Source organism: Nomascus leucogenys, chromosome 9 (genome assembly GCF_006542625.1).
Source record: "Nomascus leucogenys isolate Asia chromosome 9, Asia_NLE_v1, whole genome shotgun sequence".
Lineage (NCBI taxonomy): Eukaryota > Metazoa > Chordata > Mammalia > Primates > Hylobatidae > Nomascus > Nomascus leucogenys.
The window spans coordinates 10431509-10456452 of record NC_044389.1 but is presented as its reverse complement, the minus strand read 5'-3'; the positions used below and the strand labels follow the sequence as shown (position 1 = coordinate 10456452).

The 24944-nt window shown below is 39.8% G+C and overlaps 1 protein-coding gene across 1 annotated transcript; it reads left to right on the top strand.

The window, feature by feature from the left end:
- The first annotated feature begins 4646 nt into the window (after window positions 1–4646).
- On the top strand, window positions 4647–24435 carry POMP (proteasome maturation protein). Its single transcript, XM_003270222.3, has 6 exons — window positions 4647–4831; window positions 8035–8132; window positions 10143–10203; window positions 14096–14197; window positions 18261–18354; window positions 23973–24435. The coding sequence occupies exons 1-6, from the start codon at window positions 4829–4831 to the stop codon at window positions 24038–24040; spliced, it is 426 nt and encodes a 141-aa protein (XP_003270270.1). The 5' UTR covers window positions 4647–4828; the 3' UTR covers window positions 24041–24435.
- Window positions 24436–24944: the final 509 nt, after the last annotated feature.

The following is a 24944-nucleotide window of genomic DNA, read 5'->3' as shown; positions in this document are numbered from 1 at the left end:
AGACCTAAAACAGGGCTACAAAAGCATGAAAAATGGAATGCTAACTTGTGCCATGTCTGATGCAATGCAGATGTAAAGTAGTAAAATAAAACTCCTGGATTCCAAATAGTCTACTGTAGTACTTATTCTCAAAACCCAGCTTTTCATAATCAGAAGACACTCTTTTAAAAGCAGCTGCATCTGAAATCACAGCCAGTAAAATATTTCAGAATATGAAACACTCATCTCTTACGGTTAAAGAAAAGGGTCAAATGAACTTGATATTTCTCCATCTCTTAACACATAGGAAGGGGCTTGCAAAGAAGATTTGTAAACATGACTTATCCTAAATTATGCATATTGAACCTTCCCCAACACTGTAAGAATTTAGATCATTTAAAGAAGATTTGGATATATTTTTTATAACTTATAGATTCTTTTCAGGCCCTCGAAAACCTAGTAATTTTCTTATTGTTTAAGATTTGTATAATACCACTGCCCTTAAATGAACTACTCCTCCACCCCGAGCCTTGTAGGGAAGAACAATTTTTTTTTTTTTTTTTTTGAGACAGAGTCTCGCTCTATCGCTCAGGCTGGAGTGCGGTGGCACAATCTCGGCTCACTGCAACCTCCACCTCTTGGGTTCAAGTGATTCTCCTGCCTCAGTCTTCCGAGTAGCTGGGATTATAGGCGTGCACCACCATGCCCAGCTAATTTTATATTTTTAGTAGACACGGGGTGTCACCATGTTGGCCAGGCTGGTCTCGAACTCCTGACCTCAGGTGATCCCACCTGCCTCAGCCTCCCAAAGTGCTGAGATTACAGGAGTGAGTCTCTGCGCCTGGCCTGCCTCCTGTTTCTAACAGCTGCATCTTTGTCCTTGATTCCTTCTCACAACTGTTCTAGGCATCTGAGAGATCATTATCTCAATCATTCCTTCTTGCTGCTTCTCTCCCCTGCTGTCTTCACTCTTGCCCCTTCATCAACTCTTTCTAACATCTGCCTAACAAACTTTGGTCTGTCCAATCATGCACATGAAACAAAAACAAAACCCAACTTTCATTCAAACCAAAATCCTGATTCTATTTTTTGAAATGGACAACTTTCTGAAAAGAACGATCTATAAAATTTAGCTGCCTCCATTTTCTTCTTATAAATTCTTCATTCCTAACAATCTGGTTTATAGTTAAACTGCTCACCGGAAGATTATGCAAATGACATCCCATTTGCCAAACCCCATTGATCTTCCCATAATCATTATCTGACATCACTGGTCATTCCCTTATCTCAACATTGTATCTTCCTTAGCTCTGAGACGTTTTCAGACCTCTCTTCTCTACGCCTCTTTCATGCCTCTCCTAGCTTGTTAAGTTCTAAAGAGACATTCACTACATACTAGATTTCAAAATCCTGCTGAGTACCTGCCTAAAGTATGCAAGGCACTATGCTGTGGAGATAAAGCAGCTTTTAAGAGGGGGCTAACCAATCAGGCTGGGTAATAGGGTTTGGGTGCCCAGGGCCAAGCTTAGGCAAATAACAGAAAAGAGCAAAGTAAGTGTAATTTCAGATCGTTAGAGAGCACTAAAATTTAGAAGACCCAAATTCAGCTGACAAGATGAAGTACGAGAATAGTACCCAAACAGGAAACAGATGAGGTAACAAATGGGGAAAGAGCTAGAAGGAGGGAGGAGGGTTCTTGCCAGATATGAATGAAGCTGAATTTGTCCTCAGTTTACCTATCTATGTTACCAGACTGACTTAAGAGTAAAGTCAAAGACGACTACAAAAAGTAAAATAAAATAGGGTGCTTGTTCTCATATGATGCCTCAGCGTTTTCTGTGAAATGTGCATAATGATAGTATCTACCTCACAGGATTAACTGAAACAATATATGCAAAGAACTAAACCCTGGCCTGACATGTAACAAATGTTAGCTATCATTATTAATATTCTATCCTCTAAGCTATTTAACATAAAGCTTAAGTAAATATAATTAAATCATTCCAGCATCAAATCTAATTTTCTTCTTATGTAGCATACTCAAAAGTACCCCGTATTAGTTAATACTGTAACAAACCATTGAAAATAGGATATAAACTTGGGTGTAAGACTCAAAATAAAGGGAATTTTCTCCTTGCTGAGCCACTAAAACAACTCTTCACACTGGTCACCAAAAGCCTATTTTCAGGGCTTTATGATCCCTTTTTAGCTATTTTTGAACTACTTTCTAACCTCTCAATACTTTCTTGCCCTTTTGATTCGAAGATGGCATAGCCTTTAAAGCAGGCTCCCCTTCTTCTGGCTGTCTTTTGAATTCTAGTATTTCTTAGGTTCACTCCTACTTTTTCCTTCCTTTCAAAGCCTTTCCAACATGTGACACTACCTTAGCGTACCATTAGTGGCTTAAATGGTATCCTGGTTCCTACTTTCTCCCAATCTTAGTCTGTCCTTCATGCTGCCACCAGAATTTTTTTTTTTTAATGCCAAATGTTTGTGAAAAGACCTCCATCATCTCCTGTTGTCTATAAGAAAAAGCCCTAAACCTCAGCATACCATAGAAGGCCCTTCATTTTGGCCCCAACCTGTCCCTCCAACCTCAACTCATTTTGCTTCACCTGCTCACCCAGAGGTCCAGCCACAGGGAATGTTTTCCATTACTCAGATAACAACATGACTTTTCACAAATCTCTTGCCTTTCCACGTTCCTCTTCCGTGAATGCTGTTTTCTCCTGCTCCCAACAACTTTCTGGTTTAGCCCCTTTCTCTATCAAGCATTTATCACACTGCATTTTATTATTTTATTATTATTATTTGAGATGGAGTCTTGCTGTGTCACCCAGGCTGGAGTGCAGTGGCGCGATCTCTGCTCACCGCAACCTCTACCTCTCAGGTTCAAGCGACTCTCCTGCCTCAGTTGCCTGAACAGCTGGGACTACAGGCATGCAACATGATGTCTGGCTAATTTTTTTTTTTTTTTTGTATCTTTAGTAGAGATGGGCTTTTGCCATGTTGGCCAGGCTGGTGTCGAACTCCTGACCTCAAGTGATCTGCCTGCCTCGGGCTCCCAAAGTGCTAGGATTACAGGCGTGAGCCACTGCACCCGGCCCATGCTGCATTTTAAGTATCTGTTTACATGTCTATTTCCCCAGGAAAATACATAAGCATCTCAGGTACAGGGAATTGCCCTTTCCTTCTTTATAGCTCCAGAATCTAGTACCAAGCAAATGTTCAATATATATTCATTTGAACTGTGAGCAATCAGCAAATGTTAAAATAATTTTTAAGAAAAGATTCGCAGTTTTACCATTTCTCAGGTGGAGTTGACGGAAAGAAAAACAGATGCAAAAGAAACACTCCAACTCAAATCTCAGGATTAAACATGGCTATTGTGAAGGACCAGGAGACACCTAAAGGACAGCAGGGCAGAACACTTAACATTTGGAACTTCAAAGTTGTATGACCATGGCAGTGGATATGCATAACATATATGGCCTTATCATTTCCCTCTCTCAAATCCTTCGATGGCTTTTTAAAGACAAAGCCTCATCCTTAATCTTGCCTACAAAGGCTGCATAAAAAACTTGTAGCTAGGTCCCATGATGCATGCCTGTAATTCCAATTACTCGGGAGGCTGCAGCAGGAGAATCGCTTGAGCCCAGGAGTTCAATGCAGGCCTGGGCAACATAGCTAAACCCTATCATTATTTAAAACAAACAAACAAAAACAACAACAAAAACCACTTGCCTCCATCTACTTACAACCTCATCTCACAGTACTCTTCACTTTACTTTCTGAACTTTAGCCAGACTTAGGCCTTCTTTCCAGTTCCGTTTTTGCACAAGCAGATCTGCACGTAATGTTGTTTTAAATACCCTACCACCCCAAACTAGTTCGCTCTTATCCTTTAGCTGTCAGTCCAAAGATTCCCTAAGGTGTCTCCATCCTGTGGCAGCAGACTATAAGGCCGTTTTATTACATTATATTTGAACAATACAGAATCGTGTAATGAGCATGGATTCTAGACTCATAAATATGTCCTTAGGCATATTTATTTAAGCCCTTCATGTCTCGGTTTCTTCACCTGTAAATTGTACTCGTAAGGTTATTGGAAAGATTAAAGGAGATAAAGGATGTAAGCACTTAGAACTGTGTTGATAACGCAGTTCAAAGAACCCAACATATGTCGGTCATGATCACATTTACTTAATTTGTAGTCACTATCATCCCCTCTCTCCCCTCTAGCCCCCGGAGTACCCCTGCTCCTCTAGCCCAGAGGCCACACCAGCCTGGTCCTTTTTTGTATTCCTAGCCTCAGCACAGCGTTCGGAACATACCAGGCCTTCAATATTATGTTTTTTAAAAATGACAAAAGCCTTGTGTCCCAATTTTGCTTTATTAGCCGAGCGATCTCAAGCAAATCACTCAAATCACCTATGCCTCGTTTATCCTTCTGTGAAATGTAATAGCTAACTCAGAGAGGTTTTGTGTTACATAAAGCGATGTACCTACAAAAAGCACACTGCACGTCTTTAAACGCCGTACAAACCGTAGATGTTTATTAATAAACCGGAGTCCGTGTCTTCCTTCCCCTCAGGCACGTCTCGTCCCGACCCCTCCCTCCTCCCAGCCCACACCCTTACTGCGCCCTTGGCCCTCGGTCCCTTGGGATTGCAAGCGTGGGAGCCTCGGCCCCGCGCAGCTCCCTCCAGCGTCCCGCGCCCTCCTTCCTTCCTCGCCCGGACGGACGCACTTCCGGCGGATGTGGGGGGGCAGCCCTCGGAAACGGAAGTGAGCGGCGGGGTCGACTGACGGTAACGGGGTAGAGAGGCTGTTCGCAGAGCTGCGGAAGATGGTGAGTGGGTACCCGGGCGGCCGGAGTTCCACGCGGGCTCGGGACCGTGGCTCGGCAGAAACAGGCAGTCGCCTCCCAACCAGTCCCCGGTGGCGGCGGCGGCAGCGTGGGGCTAAGGCCGGCCTTGGGCGCCATAATCTGTCGAGTCACGGGGTTTGGGTGGGTCGTGGCTGTCGCCGGGGCCCGGCACTGGTCCCACTAGCAGCGCTTCGGCTTCATCCTACTCCTCTTAGCTCGGTTTGCGCCCTTGCATCCCTTAGACCCCAGAAGGCCCAGACCACCTTCCCTTACTTGGCGCAGAAGTGGAAAAGGCAGCCGCGAAAGTGCAACGTTCTGTGGGGGTGGGGTGGCGCTGCCGACCCTTTCCTTGAGGGGTAACCTCTGAGAGCCCAGAGCCTTCAGACTCGTCATCTCTCCCAGTCCCCGCCCTTGTAACTGCCTGGTAAACAACCCACAACTATAGGTCGCATTTGTATAACGCAGCTTTGCTCTACAAACTTTTTTGAGAGCTTGTAGTGTGCTAGGTGTTAGAAGGGAAAAAATCTGACAGTTGCTATTCCCCGCTTGTCAGTATTGTTAGTACATCTCCTCCCTCCCTCTCCTCCCCACCACTTTTTCTTTCTTTTTAACTTAGAAGTTGTGGTATTGAGAAGAATACTGAGTCACCATTGCCACAGACTCTGATATCGGTACTGCTGGTAGGCCATCCATCCAAATCTAGAAAGTTTCTCTTGGTAAATACTGCTAATCGTTATTTAAAAAGTTTTTTTAGGCACTCTCAAATATAACTAGTAGTTAGGTTTTCATAGATTTGCCTTTCTCAGCTCCTTCCTTTATTAGAAACAGTAAGTACTAATCCTGATATTTTACAGAAGGAAATTGGGAAAAATGACAATAACAGAATCCAGAAGTCAGAATTCACCTTTTCTTTGTGCATTGAAACCTTCTGTTACTTTACAATAAAGCAGTCCAGAAGGAGGAGAATGTTCATATAGGGAAGTAATAGAAGATACATTTGGAAAGCAACAATCACACATCTCTGCTGAAGGTCCCCAACCTGTGGTGGTTCAACTTTATGATGGTGTGAAATCCATACACAGTCAGTAGAGGCCATATTTGAGTACCAATACAGCCATTCTGTTTTTCACTTGCAGCAGAGTATTCAATAAATTACATGAGATACCCGGTACTTTTTAATAAAGTAGGCTTTGTATTAGATGATTTTGGCCAACTGTAGGCTAGTGTAAGTGCTCTGAGCACATTTAAGGTACGCTAGGCTAAGGCCTGATGTTTAGTAGGTTAGGTGTGTTAAATGTGTTTTTGACTTTTGACATTTTCAATTTAAGATGGGTTTATTAGGAAGTAACCCCATCATAAGTCAAGGAGCATTTGTAGTCCTGGTAGGAGTTCAGTTCCTTGGTGCAGATGAGTAAACAAGGCCAGAGAGGTTGGTGCTTTGCTGGCAGTCACAAGATAGGTTAGTGACAGTCCACACTAGAGTCCAGATTCTTTTCCTTGTCCACCATGACTTCTTGTATGTAGGGGAGTTGGAACCTATTATGCAGATTCTTTAGGTCCAGGCTTCAGACATCGATGAACCAACAAAGATTTTATAGCAGTTTTGTTGGAGGAGGTTTCGTGCTTGAGGAAAACCTTGATATACAGAACTGGAAAATGGGTGAGTCTAAAGGCAGCAAGACCCAGTAGAATGCTGTTGAAGTTATCCATGTGTGATAGGCTGGGCTAGAGTGATATAGTGAAGAAACCCTGGAAAGGATAAAATACCTGACCAAATCAGATATACAAACGTATTAAGAAATCAGTTAAAAAGCTGACTTCTCAGAATGTTTTCTTCTAGAATAATATAAAATTTGGTACTAAAACTACCTGTAGCTGTTTTACATTTTTCTGCAGAATCACAGGGGTATTGGACTTGAGCAACAAGTGATTTAAAGTTAGCGTCTTGGGCCACGCATGCTGGCTGACACCTGTAATTCCAGCACTTTGTGGGGTGCTGAAGCAGGAAGATCGCTGGAGCACAGGAGTTTGAGACTAGCCTGGCCAGAATAGTTGAGACCTTATCTCCACAAAAAATAAAAAAATTAGCCAGGCGTGGTGTTACACACCTGTAGTCCCAGCTATTTGAGAGGCTGAGGCAGGAGGATTGCCTGAACTTGGGAAGTCTAGGCTGCAGTTAGCCGTGATTGCTCGACTGCATTCCAGCCTGAATGACAGAGCAAGACCCTATCTGAAAAAGTAAATAAATAAATAAATAAAATTAGCATCTCGTGCTTTGCCTGTTGTAACACCATGTTTTCTTTGATTGTTTAATATATTTTCATAAGCTGAAGCCCTGGGAGGTAGACATGTATCTTCAGTATCTAGCAGAGTACCTGACACATAGTAGATGGCTAATAAATATCTGGTGATTGTGCATTTCACAGTAGTGCAGGGTAATAATACACCAATACCAAATGCACTGTCTTTTTTGTTTTGTTTTATACTATCCTGATTAGATACACATAGTTTTTATAGGTAGTGCTATCTTCATATAGAAACCAAACGCTTTCTGAAATTCCCTTTTTTTCCCAGCTTCTCTACTTTTCTTTATCCATCCTGTCTGTTAATCCCATTTCTTTGTTGTTCTTCCTTGTCCTCAGGGAATAGTATTCCCGAGGATGCTGTCTTCAACTTTTTTATTCTGTGTTAAACATTCTAAGCTGAGGGAGCAGTTTTTCCAGGGGAAACAAATTCAGTCATGCCATAACCTTTCAGAGGCTTTCAGTTTTGGAATAAAACCCACATTTCTTTGCACGTAAGACGTTTCACTTTTGTATTTCATCATCCTTTACTTCTGCCTCACTGGAAACATATTTAGCCAGTCATCTCAAACTACCTGAAGCTTGTTCATTTATATTTTCATGCCTTTATTCATGTTATTTTTTCCTGGAATGCCTTTCAAACTGACAGCATTCAGAGATCACCTCAGGAATCCTTCCCACTCTTAAATTTGGTATTTTCTTTGTACCATGTGTGTGTCTATCATATCATAATGTTTAAGGCTTGCTGTAATTGTCTAGTCTGGACTTTTTAAGGGGCTCTTATTTTTCTGTCTCCTACTTAAACAATATTTTTGACATAGCTGTTTGGGTGTGTGTTTAAATTTTTTTTCTATTTAATAATGTTTTTTATTTGTGTTGTAGAATGCCAGAGGACTTGGATCTGAGCTAAAGGACAGTATTCCAGTTACTGAACTTTCAGCAAGTGGACCTTTTGAAAGTCATGATCTTCTTCGGAAAGGGTATATGGGGGAGTTATGACTTTGATTTTGTTATGTTTCTGTGAATTTTCACAATATTCTTTAAGTATTTTGATAGGCTATACACGTGTATTTAGTTGGCAGACGGCAAGTAATATACCTTACATGGGGTGCAGAGGGGAAGAGGCTTAGATATTTTCTGTAGTGGAAGAGGTGTCTCATCAAAGTAGTAGGTTCCGATGTAGAGCATCCTCCTAGGCAGTGGTGCCCATTAGCATGATTTGGTAGGATTCTTTTTATTTATTTTCTTGCTACTGATAACTTAGCCATTTGCCTTCTTGTCTTAACTGTCAGAGTAATTCGCTTTTCTTTGGGAGGCACTAGAACATAGCAGTTGAGAGATTAAACTCTGGATTCAGTCGGCCTGGGTTTGGATCGTGGCTCTGCTATTTCCTAGATGTGTGCTTTTGGACAAATCACATAATTAATGTCTCAGTGTTGTTATGGATAAAATAGGCCTAATAATAGTCTATATCTTATTTTGAGGAATAAATGAGTCAATACCTGAAAAATATTTTAAATAGTACCTGACATTAGAAGCACTCAGTGTGTATTGGCTGCCATTTCTTTTCTTTTCTAGCTTTAGCGTGCAGTTACGCCATGTTTGTGATTTCCTTTTTGTTTCTGTATGTTTAGGTCTCAGTTTCTGGTACTAGACCATACTCTGTGCAGGTCACTTTTCTGCTTAATAAAATAAGGATAACACCTTTCCCTCTATAAACATTTTGTGTTTTGAATTTTTGAATTCTACATCTAATTTTAAAGTATTTACTCTTATTTTTTATTTATTTATTTATGTTTTGAGATGGCGTTTTCCTCTTGTTGCCCAGGCTGGAGTGCAATGGCGCGATCTCCACTCACTGCAGCCTCCGCCTCCCGGGTTCAAGCGATTCTCCTGCTTCAGCCTCCTGAGTAGCTGGGATTACAGGCATGTGCCACCATGCCCAGCTAATTTTGTATTTTTGGTAGAGATGGGGTTTCTCTGTGTTGGTCAGTCTGGCCTTGAACTCCTGACCTCAAGTGATCCGTCTACCTCGGCCTCCCAGAGTGCTGGGATTACAAGGCATGAGCCACTGCGTCTGGCTGTAATTTACTCTTATTATAATAGAATGGCATTCTGATGCTGGTGTCTGAGTACAAATATAATCCCTCATTACAGACTTTCAATTTTGTAGTAAAAAAATGCAGCATATAGCCTGTGAAATTGGAGATATAATTTGATATTTATAATCAAGTTGATTGGCTAGGCAGTAACTAAGGTCTGAAGATTTTTTTCCCCCCACATGAAATGTTCCTTCTTCTTCCTGATTGGACTGGGGCAGGACCATTTTCAAAACCCACTTCTTGGATAATGTTTTGTAAAAAGGCAATATTCAATAAATAATTGTTGCAGGGTTTCTAAGGTATTTTGTAGCTTTAAAATCCTACTTTGGATAATAAGGTAGTCATCTTTATATAGCTAGAGTGATAAAGACCAGTGGCCTGGTTCTAGTTGTGCCTTACCTAACATACTTTATACATAGTAGGTGTTCAGTAAATGCTAAACCTGTTGTTCAACATGTTTATTAAAGATATATTAAATATTGAATGTGTTAGACCTGAAGGGAATAGGCTTAGATATTTTATATAGTGCAAGAAGTACCTCATCAGAGTAATAGCAATAAACATACATTCATTAAATTTCTTCTAGATGTAGCACCAGATTTTGGCAAGTTTTCCCTAGTGATTGAAGTCTTGACCACCAATGTCTATAGTGGATACATTCTTAAATTATTATATACACTTTTTTTTTTCCTTTTGGTGTATGGGTCTGTGAATTTTTAGCGCATGTATCAATTCCTGTGACTGTCACCACAATCAAGATCCAGAACAGTTTTCTCACCCCAAAAAACTCTCTCGTGCTATCCCTTTATAGATATGATTTTGAGCTCTGGGTATTGAGTGATATTTAATCTCCTCTAAATGTTGTTTTTTTTTTAAATATCCTTTCAGTTTTTCTTGTGTGAAAAATGAACTTTTGCCTAGTCATCCTCTTGAATTATCAGAAAAAAATGTAAGTATATTATTGTGTCCTTATTTTTATCTTCTTATAGATAAATACTTTTACTAATATTGGTTTCATTTTATGAAAACAGTTTTGGTACTGAGGATTTGCCCATGCAGAATATGAGGCGTTATTTTCAAACCCCTTGTAGGATAGACTTAAAAATTATACTGCTCCTCTAAAGCTCCCTTTCTACGCATCCTTCCCTGCCTTTTTTATGTATGTCTCCAAAGGGTGATCCACTTCTCCATTCCTCTCATAGGAATTTTCTCTTTCGATAATGCTGTTCCTTTTATATTTTTTCCTGCCATTTTTGCTGTTGACTTCCAAGTTCATATCTCCAGTTTTGACCTCTTTCTTAAGTCCTGCATCTCCGAGTTACTGTAGGACACAGCCACTAGGCACAGTAGGTACTTCGATGAATATGACATAATCCCCATCCTTAAATAACTTAAAATTTAATGAGGAAGACAAGCAGTGGATAGGAGAAGGCTTCATAAAGTGCTAGAGAAGACCAAGGATGTGACAGCCACCTGTGCTTACGGCTTTTTTGGAAGGCTTTATAGAAGAGGAGGGACCTTTGAACAGTTTCAGACCAGAAAGTTTACTCCTACAGAGAGGATAGCATGTATACATGTCCAAAACACAACTTAAAGGATTCTTAAATAAACATTTAGAGGAAGAAGAAAAAGGTTTCTGACTACTTGGGGAAGATGATGCAGTTGTTAGGTAACAGAAAACTGATCTGTATTTTGTTTTTGTTGTTTGTTTGTTTCGCTTTCTAACAAGAGGATAGATCTGCCTATAAAAAAGAGTAGAACAAACAATGTAATTATGAAATTGAAGTTCAAATTAGATGAGAAAAATAAAAAAGTTCCTCATCGATTTAAGTGAGTTCAGGTTTCAGGTGCAGAAGTTGACAGCCCAGAGTATACTTACAAGTATGTGAGTATGATTATAAAAGCACAGTTGATCATCTTTGAGAACTAATGGGAGGAATGAAAATTGCTCGTAGATGGATACATATTCCACTTTTTTGTATAAAGGATCTAACTAAAAAATAAGATTGTCTGTGGTAACGTTGATCCCTGAAACCGTTTCTTAAGCGGACTATTGAGTGAGCTGTGAGCTTTTAATAAAGTAAGCAGTGATCATCAGCATCTGAATGAACTCAGCAAATTAATTTTAGTTCACTCTTTTACTAAATTGCCAAATGGGTCAGTCAAGGGATCAAATTATCTGACAAGGGATAAGATTGAGGATTATATGGTGGATTATTAACCAAGTGAAAGTAGTGTAGGGTAAAGTATATGAGGTTGATAACTGTACCCAGAGAACAGTGATTAGGGAATAGTCAATTTGGAGGGAATATTTTGATAGGGCTGTCTACAACTTAGGTAGTCAGGTGGACACATAGGAAGGATAAGTATTTTTCAAGGACTTGGGGGCAACCAAAGAAAGAATGTATATTAGGTTTTTGGAAAAAATGTTGAGAAGGATAGTTCATTCTGGTGAATAATTGAACTATATCATGATGATAAAATAGACCAAAGCCTAGACCAAAATTTAAGGAAAACATTTATAGAGGTGAGTGTGAAGTTCTGCGTTTGGATTCAAAAAATGAATTCTACACCTTTGGGCAGGGTAAAGTGACTTGCTGTGTAAAACTTGACTGTTTTAATTGACTATACTCACTATAAGCCAGCAGATTACGTTAGTTACTAAAAAGAAAGGTTAATGCAGTCTTGGGCTTTGTTAATAAGATAGGGCTCAAATCAAGGGCGATTATATTATTTTCCTGTGTATTAGTCTGGCTATTAGATTTGGAGTATTGATTTAGTTCTAAGCAATACATATTAAGAGAAACTGACAAATCTGAATGAGACTGGCTGGAACTGTGAAGAATCTAAAAACGTCAGAGATCTTTTTGAGACTTACATCTACTGCATCTCTTTAATCATTTAGCCAGCTAATGGCAGGCTCACTCTTTATGTGACTCTTACTGTCTATTATAAATCCTTCAGCATGGATTGTGTAGTTGAATTATGTGGGCACCCCACTTTGCTAAGTAAACTTGGGGCATATCGCTTAATTTTCTTTAAGCCTTAGTCTTCTCATCTGGAGTTAGTAATAGCCCATCCTTGGCATATTGCTGGCCTCTCGTAGCTCTGCATTATTGGGAGCTTCAGTGGTGATAGTGATGGAAGATGGCCATCATCATTTGTACCAGTGGTTCTCAACTAGGGGAGGATCATCCTCCTGCCCCCTACGAGGGAACAGTTGGCAAAGTCTGAGGACATTTTAGGTTGTCACAAATGGTGCAGTGGGGGGTGGGGGGATGTAATACTGGCATCTATGGGGTAGAGGCCAGGGATGCTGCCGAACATCCTACAGTACACAGGACAGCCCGCCACAGTGAAGAATTATCTGGCCCAAGAAATGGGTAGTGCGGAGGGTTGAGATACATACATAATGTCTTCCAAACTGGATTATAATCTCCAAGGTAGACTGTTGAGTTTTGTTGTATGTTGCCACAGAGCCTAATTTTGCACACGGTTGCTAACTTACATGTTGATTGATCATTACAGTATTAATATCACATTACAAGATGGTTGTATTCATCAAAATTTACATAAATTGAATTTTTATACATAAAATTACATTTACTGCTGGGTGTGGTGGGGTGTGCCTGTAGTCCCAGCAGCGTGGGAGGCTGAGGCAGAGGATTGCTTGAGCCTGGTAATTCGAGGCTGTAGTGCTCTATGATCGTGCCTGTGAATAGCCACTGCACTCCAGCCACATAGCAAGACCCGTCTCTTAAAATAAAATTGTATTATCATGAGAATAGGCCAATATTTAAAGCAAACCCTTCACTTAGAACTTCAGATCATATACCCATAATAAAATACTGCAGGTTTTCCCTAAGGACCATCTGTCAAAATTTGCTGTGTAAAGCTAAAGTAATTAAAAAGCATTTGGTTAGTCACCTTACTTTGAAACTTCATAGTCATATCCCAAGTAGGTACTAATCTCTCAATAGATTTTTGATCAAAATGACCTTTTTGATTACTAAAGACAATGTTATCAAGAGAGTAGTGTATAAAAAATAATGACAAGAAATGACTTTACCTCATTATAATCACCTTAGCTCAGACAAATCTTTGTAACAGTCTGTTTGCATATTACATTCACTATCTTTAGGAGCCAGTTTTGGAAACTGTTTTAGAATCCATGAGTCAAGTCGATTCATTTTGCCTGAAATACATTAAGTTATGGTCAGAGTTCCCTAAATGTAATATCAGTACTTAGTAAAAATATGATCCAGGAAAAATTGCTGATTAGTACCCAATACAAATTGAATAAACTTTTGAGAGATGTTTGTTTTTCCCCTGAGGCAAGTACCAAAAATAAGTGGAGTTTAAACATTATAGTTTAATTAACAGGGTGATTTAGTGCTCGGATTATTTCTTTTGCTGAATCCTTTTAAATATATGCCTTCATACTTAGAAATTAACTGTTTTTGTCAGTGCATGTGACATTTTCTGGATCTCAAATTACACCTTTGCTAGTTTTGCAGTACTTTTAATCAAAAGCGCTAAAATAGGATTATGTCTTGTAAGTCTACTTTTGAAATAGACACATTCCTTAATTTATTACTTTTATAAATTTGGAATTTTGGTAGTAATTTTACACTGGTAAAAGTACACCTGCATGCTAAATGAAATATAGACATATGTGGTCTAAAATTTTTCAGAAAAAATTAGTAAAAATACTTAGTTTTTATTACAGGTATGGATATTAAAATTCTTCATCTAACTATTGTGTTATATATATGCCACTGCTAACTGTTTTGAAAGCAGAGTATTGAGTGTAATGTTTAAAATTACATTGTCTTTTGTAGTTCCAGCTTAACCAAGATAAAATGAATTTTTCCACACTGAGAAACATTCAGGGTCTATTTGCTCCACTAAAATTACAGATGGAATTCAAGGCAGTGCAGCAGGTGGGTTGATGGATCTCTGTTGCATATGTGTCGATATCATTCATGAGGACTCTTCTGTTTTCATAACAGCTATTTATACCTTATCTACCTTACAACCTATTCTACTTCCCTCCCCCTTTTTAGGATATGACCTTGATTTCTACTTCATAGAGGGAAAAAAGAAGCCATTAAATGGAAAACTTCAAATTTATAGGCTCAGTGTCTTCTGAAAACTTACCTGCATCTGCTTTCATGTTTTTCTGGGTTTTTTTTTTTTTTAATGTATTACATTGAATTTGGATCCCTCTAAGAATATCCAAGTGGAGGTGTCAAGTATACAATTTGTATATAGTTGGATATACCTGTTGCTAAGGAATAAGTACTTGGAAAATGTCCTTCCAATTATGTAAGAACTGCCCTCCTACCTGTGCTTTGGATTCTATCCTGTTACATTACTTCAGGAAAATCCCTTTATCAATGATGCCTTCTCAAGCTGGTAATCTTTAACCTCTCTCTGCTTGCTCTGTCTCAGCAGTAGTGTTTGAACCGCTGTTGTCTTTTAAAACAAAAAAAAATTGCATCAATTTCAAATTCCTTTATAGTAACTTATCTCTCATTGAGTGTGCTTTTGCTTCTTGAAAAGTTGTCTACATTTGCTTTCTATACTCCTTTCCCTCCTATTTATTTAACCCACTGTTTCTGTCTCCCATGACACCAATGACACTGCTCCTGAACAACGTGGACATTTTTACCTTCACTTTACTTCATCTCCCTGTAGTATTTGACGCTAATAATGGCTTCTTCCTTTTTCCCTTGGCTTTTATTTTCTTACTTTGTATTTATTTTTTTGATACAGGGTCTCATTCTGTCATCCTGGCTGGAGTGCAGTGGTGTGATCATAGCTCATTGCATCCTCAAACTCCTGGGCTTAAGCAATCCTCTTGCCTCAGTCTCCTGAGTAGCAGGGACTACAGTCACATGCTACCTCACCTGGCTAGTTTTAAAAATTATTATTTGTAGAAACAGGCTCTTGCTATGTTGCCTAGGCTGGTCTTAAACTCGTGGCCTCAAGCTATCATCCCACCTCCTTGGCTTTTAGAACACCACACTTTCCTGATGTCCTCCTTTCTGAATCCTTATTCTCAGGTGTCTGTGTGTGGGTTCCATTTGTTTTGCCTGTTTCCTAAAATGCCAGTTTTGTTAGTGCCCCATCTCTAGTCCTTTCCTCACCCTGTTTCCTGCTTGTTGCTTTAGTTATCACTTATATGTTGATGATTCCAACTGGACGTGGTGCCTCACACCTGTAATCCCAGCACTTTGGGAGGCCAAGGCGGGTGGATTGCTCAAGCTCAGGTGTTCAAGACCAGCCTGGGCAACATGGCAAGACCCCATCTCTACAAAAAAAAAATAGAACAAATGTGCCAGCTGTGGTGGTACACACCTATAGTCCCAGCTACTCAGGAGGCTGAAGTGGGAGGATCATTTGAGCCCGGGAGTGGGAGGTTGCAGTGAGCCGAGATTGTGCCACTACACTCTAGCCTAGGTGACAGAATGAGACTCCGTCTCAAAAAATAAAATATGTTGATGACCCCCAAGTTACAATTCTCATGAGCTATAAACCTATAGGCTTTTCCAATTGGAAGTCCCACAGGCACCTCCAGTTTTACATGGACAAGTACAGAGTAACTCATAATCCCCCACATACTCCTTATCCCATATGAATAGGTTTCTGCCTAAGGCAGAAATTGGATAATTAGCCTTGGTTATGTCACCTAGCACCCATCCTAACCTCTTCCCCTGCTCCCCCAAATCATTCATTCAGTTTATTACTTGCTGTCCCCACCATTGCTACTATGTTGGTCCTTGCCCCTGCCAGACTTCATCTGGATTACTGCAACACTCATCCCTGCTGCCCCTCCAATCCTTGTTAACACTCTAATCAGAATAATCTTTGTAGGCCAGTCGCGGTGGCTCACGCTTGTAATCCCAGCACTTCGGGAGGCCGAGGCGGGCAGATCACGAGGTCAGGAGATCGAGACCACGGTGAAACCCCGTCTCTACTAAAAATACAAAAAAAATTAGCTGGGCGTGGTGGCGGGCGCCTGTAGTCCCAACTACTCGGAGAGGCTAAGGCAGGAGAATGGCGTGAACCCGGGAGGCGGAGCTTGCAGTGAGCCGAGATCGCCCCACTGCACTCCAGCCTGGGCGACAGAGCGAGACTCCGTCTCAAAAAAAAAAAAAAAAAAGAATAATCTTTGTAAAACACAGATTTGATTATGTCATTCCCCTCACTTTACCCTCAAAATAAAAATAAAACCCAACACTTAGTGTGGCTCTGTCCATGAATTGGCTCCTTGCTTCCCACCACACTTCTTGTCCTCTTAAACAACTTGCAGTTTCCTAATTCATTAGGTTCTTTCACTGTCAGGTATTTGCACACATTTCTCCTACTGGTGCAGATTCCTTTCTCTGACCTAGCTAATTTGTCTTTTTCAATAAATTTCTATTGGCCGAGGGGGGTGGCTCATGCCTGTAATCCCAGTACTTTGGGAGGCCGAGGCAGATGGATCACCTGAAGTCAGGAGTTCGAGACCAGCCTGGCCAACATGGTGAAACCCCGTCTCTACTAAAAATACAAAAATTAGCTGGGCCTGGTGGCACATGCCTGTAATCCCAGGTACTCGGGAGGATGAAGCAGGAGAATTGCTTGAACCCAGGAGACAGAGGTTGCAGTGAGCCAAAATCACACCATTGCACTCCAGCCTGGGTGACAAGAGCAAAACTCCATCTCCAAAAAAAATAATAATAAGATAAATTCTACTAATGCCATCAATTGTATTTGGCTAAGTCATTCTGGAAGCTACTTGTTTTCCAAAGATAAAGCTCTTAAAAAGCATGGTTTTGAGTAACCTAGAGTTGAATCTTGGCTTAGCCATCTACTAGTCTTAAGAACTTGAGTAAGTTGGAGAACTTTCTGAACCTCAGATTTTTAAATTTTATGTGAAATAAGGAGAACAGTAGGAGTAGCACAGGATTATTCTGAAGATTAAATGAAATCACATGTTTGGCACAAAATTGTTAGCTTCCCTTTTTATTCTCCTCTTATTGAGATTTCAACTACAGATTGCTCAAATTCTGGATTTAAGTTTTTAATACTATTTGATCCAAATATCTTTGCCCAGAATTCTCTTTTTTTTTTTCTCTATACTTTTGCAGTTTTGGGTCGTCAAGATGTATAACAGCTGCCTGCTCCTCCCTGCTTTTGATGCATTCTTAGGACTGTACTCTGATCTAACTACCAGACCCCTTGCTGTCTAGTTTAATTTACAGGTTCCTATTTTTGTTTCTTCCCCTTCCTCCCACTTCCTTTTTTTTTTTTTTTTTTTTTTGGGTTTGACAATCTAGAGAAATTTTTCCACACTGTAAAGATTTTAAATATCTCTAAAGAACATTAGTAATTGAAAATAATATATTTAGTCTGGATACATTTTGTTGTGGGGGAGGAAATGTGAGAAACTGCCCTCTTAGATTCTAACGGTGTGATTATTTTTAAAATACTACTATCATTTAGTCAAAGACCACCTATTTTGATAGTCTCTGGCAATATCTAAAATTATCTGCATTAGCTGGGCTTGGTGACATGGACCTGTAATCCCAGTTTTAGTGGGAGGATCACTAGAGCCCAGGAGTTTGAGACCAGCCTAGGCAACCTATTGAGTTGGACTTTCTTCAGGAATTTGATCATCCTACATGTATCAGGAATGAGGCGTGATGTTAAGCTCTGGGATTTTGCATTTCATCACATGGTATGTGCCGTAGTTTTCCTGAGCAGAAGCAAAGCCTCGAAATACACGCACACCAGGTAGGATTATTAAGTGTTAATGAAAAGTATAATTTCAGTGTCTTTACAACTTAGTTTGTGTCTAAAATATGAACTAGTGTTTTTTTCCACTTGTTAAATTGATCTTGTATTTGGTTTTGCGAATTTTCAAACAAAGAATAAAGAACATGAAATTAGACTATATATTCTGTCATTTTCCCCTGAATTTTTTCTAACCTTGTCCCTTCATACTTTTCCCCAAAGGTTCAGCGTCTTCCATTTCTTTCAAGCTCAAATCTTTCACTGGATGTTTTGAGGGGTAATGATGAGACTATTGGATTTGAGGATATTCTTAATGGTAAGTGTCATTCAGCACCTTTTTATGGAGCCCTTGTAATTTAAAAAGCAAACAGCTGCAAAAAGAATAGGCAAAATTCTTGTCCTCATGGAACTTACAGCTGATGGGGTTCACTTGTGTTTATTCATTGCATTAAGATAAAATTTAATGGTAGTAACTGTTCTTTAACTGTTTTTAAAAGTGAAGATTGGCTGGGTGTGGTGGCTCACGCGTAATCCCAGCACTTTGGGAGCCCAGGATGGGCAGATCACCTAAGGTCAGGTGTTTGAGACCAGCCTGGCCAACATGGTGAAACCCTGTCTCTGCTAAAAATATAAAAATTGAGAAAAAAAGTGAAAATCATTTATGAAATTCTAAGAGTATATAGTCATTTCAGTCTAGTAATGGTGGTTATTCACTTCATGTCCTGAGCTCCAAGTGTAATATGTCAGTCTGATATTCCCAGGGTGATTAAACAATGATAATTATTTCAGAATTCACATTGTTGGGATGTGACTGGGGTTGTTTTTGTTTGTTTAGTTTGATTTTGGGGTTTTTATGACTAGCATTTTAAACAACTGGAAGATAAATTTTTCTTTAAAAAGTAGCTCCCCAAAAAAGTAATTTTTGTACTTCTACAGGTGATAAATAGGAAAGAGGAATCCGTCTTTTTTTTTTTTTTTTTTTTCGAGATGGTATCTTGTGCTGTTACCCGGGCTGGAGTGCAGTGGCGCGATCTCGGCTCACTGCACCCTCCGCCTCCCGAGTTCAAGCAATTCTCCTGCCTCAGCCTCCCAAGTAGCTAGGATTACAGGCGCCCATCACCATACCTGGCTAATTTTTGTATTTTTAGTAGAGATGGGGTTTCACCATGTTGGCCAGGCTGGTCTTGAACTCCTGACCTTGTGATCTGCCCGCCTCGGCCTCTCAAAGTTCTGGGATTACAGGTGTGAGTCACTGCACCTGGCCGAATCTGTTATTTTTAATAAAATTCCCTGAATAATTGTAAATGAATTTAAGTAAGAACAATATATGCAGCATCCTCTATTTTTTCTGGTCCTGAGGAAGATAAACAAATACAATCCTGTCCAATGCTGCCTCTGCTCGTTATGCCCCAGCAGTGCAGGAGAAACAAAAATATCCAACAGGATTAAGTTTTATTAGTTTTGCTTGGCTGCTGATGTCCGGTAAGGAAATGCTGTGGACATAACAGAAGTCTAGTGAGCCTCCTTTGAGAATCTTCCCTGAGGGCGCATTTTGGATGCAGGAAAAGCTGGGATTCTTAAGCTTTTACATTGAACTTAGACCTTATTTAAAACTACTAAGGTGATAGTTCAGGTCTTTAGTTACAAAAGCATTCATTTAAAAATCTGCTTCTGTAATTCTGTTTAAAGAAAGGGAGAGGGACTTAGGAGCATTGATCTAGTCAGTCAAATATTATGTGTCAGGCACTGGGCTAGGCTCCGAATATACAGCTGTGAACAAAACAAATATCTGTGCTTTCAAATGGGGGAGATAAACACAAATATACAATTTGATAATTCTAGGAATGAAAAGGATGTTTTTGGGTTGGAGGGCACATATCTCTGGGAATACAACACAGAAGTGGATTCTTGAAAGAAACATGAAATCATTGACCTAGAAGTAGAGGGAGAATATTTCAGACAGAAGAGATCAGTATGGTTCAGGGTCTGTAACCTGAGAACAGCTGAAGAACTCTGAACAGTTTGAGATCTTACTCTACTTTGAAGCTAACTTGTTAGCCTGCCATGAATTCATGGATGCTGGCAGGAGACGAGAGACTCCTAAAGGACAGTTTCTTACTCATAGCAATAGCATAGCCAGAGTATCAGCATTTCTTTTGGTTCCCTTAGCCCCACTTCCTATGGGGCAGCTAAGAAGAGGGTAAGGTGAAGCCTTGTACATTGAGTGTGTTATGTTAGAGGAGAGGAACTCCATGTTCAGGCCACCTCAGCATTATAACTGGCAGTAAACATGCCTGTCCTGTGCTTCTTTGTCTTATGAGGCTGAAACGGCTTTGGAAAGATAGCCTAGAACAAAGGCAGTTTAGTGTCTCTGCTCCCAGCTTGCAGAATGAAGAGACCAATAGAGAACTGTCTCCCAGCATACATAACAGAACTTTAAGAAGGCCCATATGGCTGGCATGTTTTGAGCAAAGTAGAGAGTAGAATAAGTTTGAGATCAAAAAGGTCAGCAAGGAACAGATGAACCAGGGCCTACACACCATGGAAAGAAGTTTAGAATTTCTTCAGAATGCAAAAAAAGGCCATTGAGCAGTTTTAAGTAAGGATGTAATGTGATGGAATTATATGTTTAAAAAGGTCACTAGCTGGCCCTGTGTGGTGGCTCACATCCATAATCCCAGCACTCTGGGAGGCAGAGGTGGGAGGATCAGTTTAGCCGAGGAGTTTGAGACCAGCCTGGGTAAGGTGAGACCCTGTCTCTACAAATTTTTTTTAAAAAATTAATTGGGCATAGTGGTGTGCAGCTGTAGTCCCAGGTACTCAGGAGGCGGAGGCAGGAGGATCACTTGAGCCCAGGAATTTGAGGCCACAGTGAGCAGGGATCACACCAGTGTACTCCAGCCTGTGCGACAGAGTGAGACCCTATCTCAAAAAATAAAAAATAAGCCACTTGCTATCTTGTGGGCATCTTTTAAAATTCATTCCTTGTGTCTCTCTAAGGTAGCTATTAGGAAAAATCACCTGTTTAGGTAGATGATTTTTTTTTTTTATTTTGGAGACGAGTCTCGCTCTGTCACCCAGGCTGGAGTGCAGTGGCGCGATCTCGGCTTACTGCAACCTCCACCTCCTGGGTTCAAGTGATTGTCCTGCCTCAGCCTCCCAGGTAGCTGGGATTACAGGTGCCTACGACCACGCCTGCCTAATTTTGTATTTTAGTAGAGTCAGGGTTTCACCATCTTGGCCAAGCTGGTCTCAAACTGCTGACCTCCAGTAGTCCACCCGCCTCAGCCTCCCAAAGTGCTGGGATTATAGGCGTGAGCCATCACGCCCGGCCAGGTTGGTGATTTTTATCACAATGAGACCACTGTATTTGGGGTAGTTTTTTCTTGTGGGAACTGTTATTGCATAATATGCGGATAACTTAGGGCTTCACCTTAGGGACCTGAATTAGCTGTTCCTTTCTGCTTCAAATAGTTTACCCTCATTTTTCAGATCCCAACCTAAATATTACTCAGAGAGTCCTCTGTTAACTACTGTTAGTCTGTTCTTGCATTGCTATAAAGAAATACCTGAAGCTGGGTAATTTATAAAGAAAATTTATTTTGGCTTATGGTTCTTCAGGCTGTACAGGAAGCGTAGTGCTGGTATCTGCTTCTGGTAAGGGCCTCAGGAAGCTTACAGTCGTGGCAGAAGACAAAGGGGGAGCCAGTGAATTATATGGCGAGAGGGAGCAAGAGAGTGAGGGGGCTGCCACACAGCTTTAAACAACCAGAACTTGTGTGAATTCAGAACAAGAACTCACTTATCCAGGGGGGTGGTGCAAAACCATTCATGAAGTACTCAACTCCATGATCCAGTTACCTCTCTCCAGGGCCCACCTTCAACATTGGGAATCACATGTCTTTTTTGTTTTTTTTTTGCTCCGTCGCCCAGGCTGGAGTGCAGTGGCACGATCTCTGCTCACTGCAAGCTCCGCCTCCCGGGTTCACACCATTCTCTTGCCTCAGCCTCCCGAGTAGCTGGGACTACAGGCGCCCGCCACCACGCCCGGCTAATTTTTTGTATTTTTACTAGAGATGAGTGTTACTAGAGATGTGTTAGCCAGGATGGTCTCGATCTCCTGACCTCGTGATCTGCCCGCCTCGGCCTTCCAAAGTGCTGGGATTACAGGCGTGAGCCACCGCACCCGGCCAGGAATCACATTTCAACATGAGATTTGGAGGGGACAAACATCCAAACCATATCAACTACCTAATCTAAAGTAATCCCCGCTCTGTCACCCTGCCTTATATTAATTCTTTGCATAACACTTATCTGATATTTTTCTTATTTATTATTTGTCCAACTTAAATATACGTGTCAGGAGAGCTAGAGATTTTTTCTTGTTAACTGTCGTGTTCCCAGTACCTGATAGGGGGCTTGATCCATAGTTAAGGGTCATGTTGACCACATTCTTATCACCTTTGACACAAAACACAGTGTTAAGTCTATAATCAGAGAGTAGCTTGTTAATCTAAATACTGTGTAAAGACTGTGACGGTATTGGAGATGATGACTTTTTTGCCTGCTTATCAGTGAAGTACTTAGGCAAGTTAATTCTGTACATTTTACAAGATTAAGAAGGACGTATAAGGACACTAGTAAAATAAAAAATAGACTTTTTCTTAATGCTGGAAGGGGACTTTCATGTACTCTAATCCCCTAACTGGAAGATGAGTAAATGGAAGCTCACAGAGGCTCGGTCCTCACTCAGAGTCTCATGGCGAGCTTGTGGTACAACAGATGCAAAACCTGTCTCCACCAGTGCCTTGCTTACATGATATGCTGTCTTTTGGTGCCAGTGATTTATTTAATAAATGCATTTTATTAAAGAAGCTTTAAAAAGCAGGGTGTGGAGGAAAGTTTAGTTACATAAATGAGTATATTCTTTGTGCAGAAATTTGAAATATTACCATTGAAACTCAGATTTGCTGTAGTGGCCCTCAGTCCCATTTTTCTCGTTCCCTAATTACCGGCTGTTTTAGTTTGGTTTAGTCTGTCCTTCCAGACTGTTCTACGTGTCTTTCTACAAATACATATGTAGTCAAAAAATATATATTTTTTTAAGTTGAGGTTTTGAGTGCCTTTTATATACACAGCAATTTATTAATCTCTAGTCTCTTAGGAGGTCCAGTGAGGAAACATCCACATTGGTTTTACTGAACTGTTCCTCTTGGTAGCCATCATTATTACGTGTAGGGTTATTCATTCTTACAAAGTGATTTTACGATTTAGTTCATTAGGTTTTTATTCTGTTTCTAGTCCTATGTTGAGTAGAGGACAAAGAAAAAGGCTCTGTCTTTAGGAAACTTACGCTTGGTATTAATTTTAAAAGTTCTTTTAGGTGTATAATCACAGTTAAAATAAGGCTTTTGTCTGACTCATCTGTAAACACAAAAGTGATGATTTTTAAAGGTTTTCTTTCTTAAGAATTCTTACGTTTGTGTGTATACAACAGGTCAGAAGACAATACAGATAAAACATTTTTGTGAACTACGAGACTGTTTCCTGTCATGTGGGAAGCCACTAGAAAACTTAAGAACTTCGAAAAAAGAAAACTTTTGTCAATCTATTTTTTTCTTTTTAAATCCACTATTTTGAGATATTATTGACATACAAATAGAGTACACCTATTTTTAAGTGTACAGTTCTGTGAGTTTTAATTAACATGGAGCTGGGTCTCCTAAATAGAGGAGTAGAATGTTTTCATTGCCTCACAAAGTTCTCTTGGTCCCTTTTCAGTCAGTCACCCCACCCCAGCCCCAGGCAATCACTGGTTTGTTTTCTATAACTTTAGGTTAGTTTTGACTCTTCTGGATTCTCATGTAAGCAGAATCATTGAATTTATCTCTTTTTTGAGAGTCTTTTAAAATGTTTGTTTTTGTTTGTTTTCAGATCCATCACAAAGTGAAGTCATGGGAGAGCCACACTTGATGGTGGAATATAAACTCGGTTTACTGTAGTAGTGTGCTGTTCATGGAAACTGAGGGCTGCATCTTGTTTATAGTCATCTTTGTACTGTAATTTGATGTACACAACATTAAAAGTACTGACACCTGAGAATTTCTGCTCAAGTAGTATCGGTGATCATTTAAAATCTGGGGGGAGGTCTTTGGTTTACAGCCATGTGACAATTAAAAGCACTAAAGGGAGATCATGTTAAAGCTCTTAATTTATATTAAAACAATAGCCTTTGTCTTTAAAAAAGTTGTTGCTCATGAATATTATAAAATGGTCTACAGGTTTCAATTCAGCCTGTTTCTAAGTTTTTTGTAAATTTAGTTTTGAATAAGCATTATAAGTATTTGAGTCTGTAAACTTTATAGTAGCATCTTTCAGAATAAACATTTTTAATTGATTTCAGTGGCAACTCTCAAATTGAGTACAATATGAGATATATCAGTATCATCCATTAACACTCATAAGAATAATATTTACTATATCAGTGCTATTTTAGGATTATAGTTATTCTTTGATTCTTTCAGGTTGAAAAGTAGAAGTTCCAAGGTTGATTTTGGTCTGGTCTTTAAGTGAAAAATCAAAGCAACCAGTAGATGTAGGTTAAACTTTTACTTCATAGACTTAATATGTAATTAATATATTGCCAAGCAACACTGTTAAAGAAAAGTAAAACTCATTTTTTCTTGTTTTTAATTTATATATTCCAAGATACTATAAGGTATTTATGAAGTTGGTACATAAAAATTTATATTTTTAGAACATTAGTGAATAGGTCATCTTTTACAGTTAAAAGTGTATTTTGATTATCCATTTCTTAGGAACATCTTAGATAAATTACTGATTTGAAACATTTGGCAAGGTCTAGAGACTTCTTAGAGTTACAACTTTGGGGGTGGGCTGCTACTG

Bases quoted from the DNA above. Each gene is read 5' to 3' on its own strand.
- POMP (XM_003270222.3), top strand. The intron at 10,204-14,095 runs GTAAGTATATTA...TGTCTTTTGTAG, and splicing joins TTGAATTATCAGAAAAAAAT to TTCCAGCTTAACCAAGATAA. The intron at 14,198-18,260 runs GTGGGTTGATGG...TTTTCCCCAAAG, and splicing joins AATTCAAGGCAGTGCAGCAG to GTTCAGCGTCTTCCATTTCT.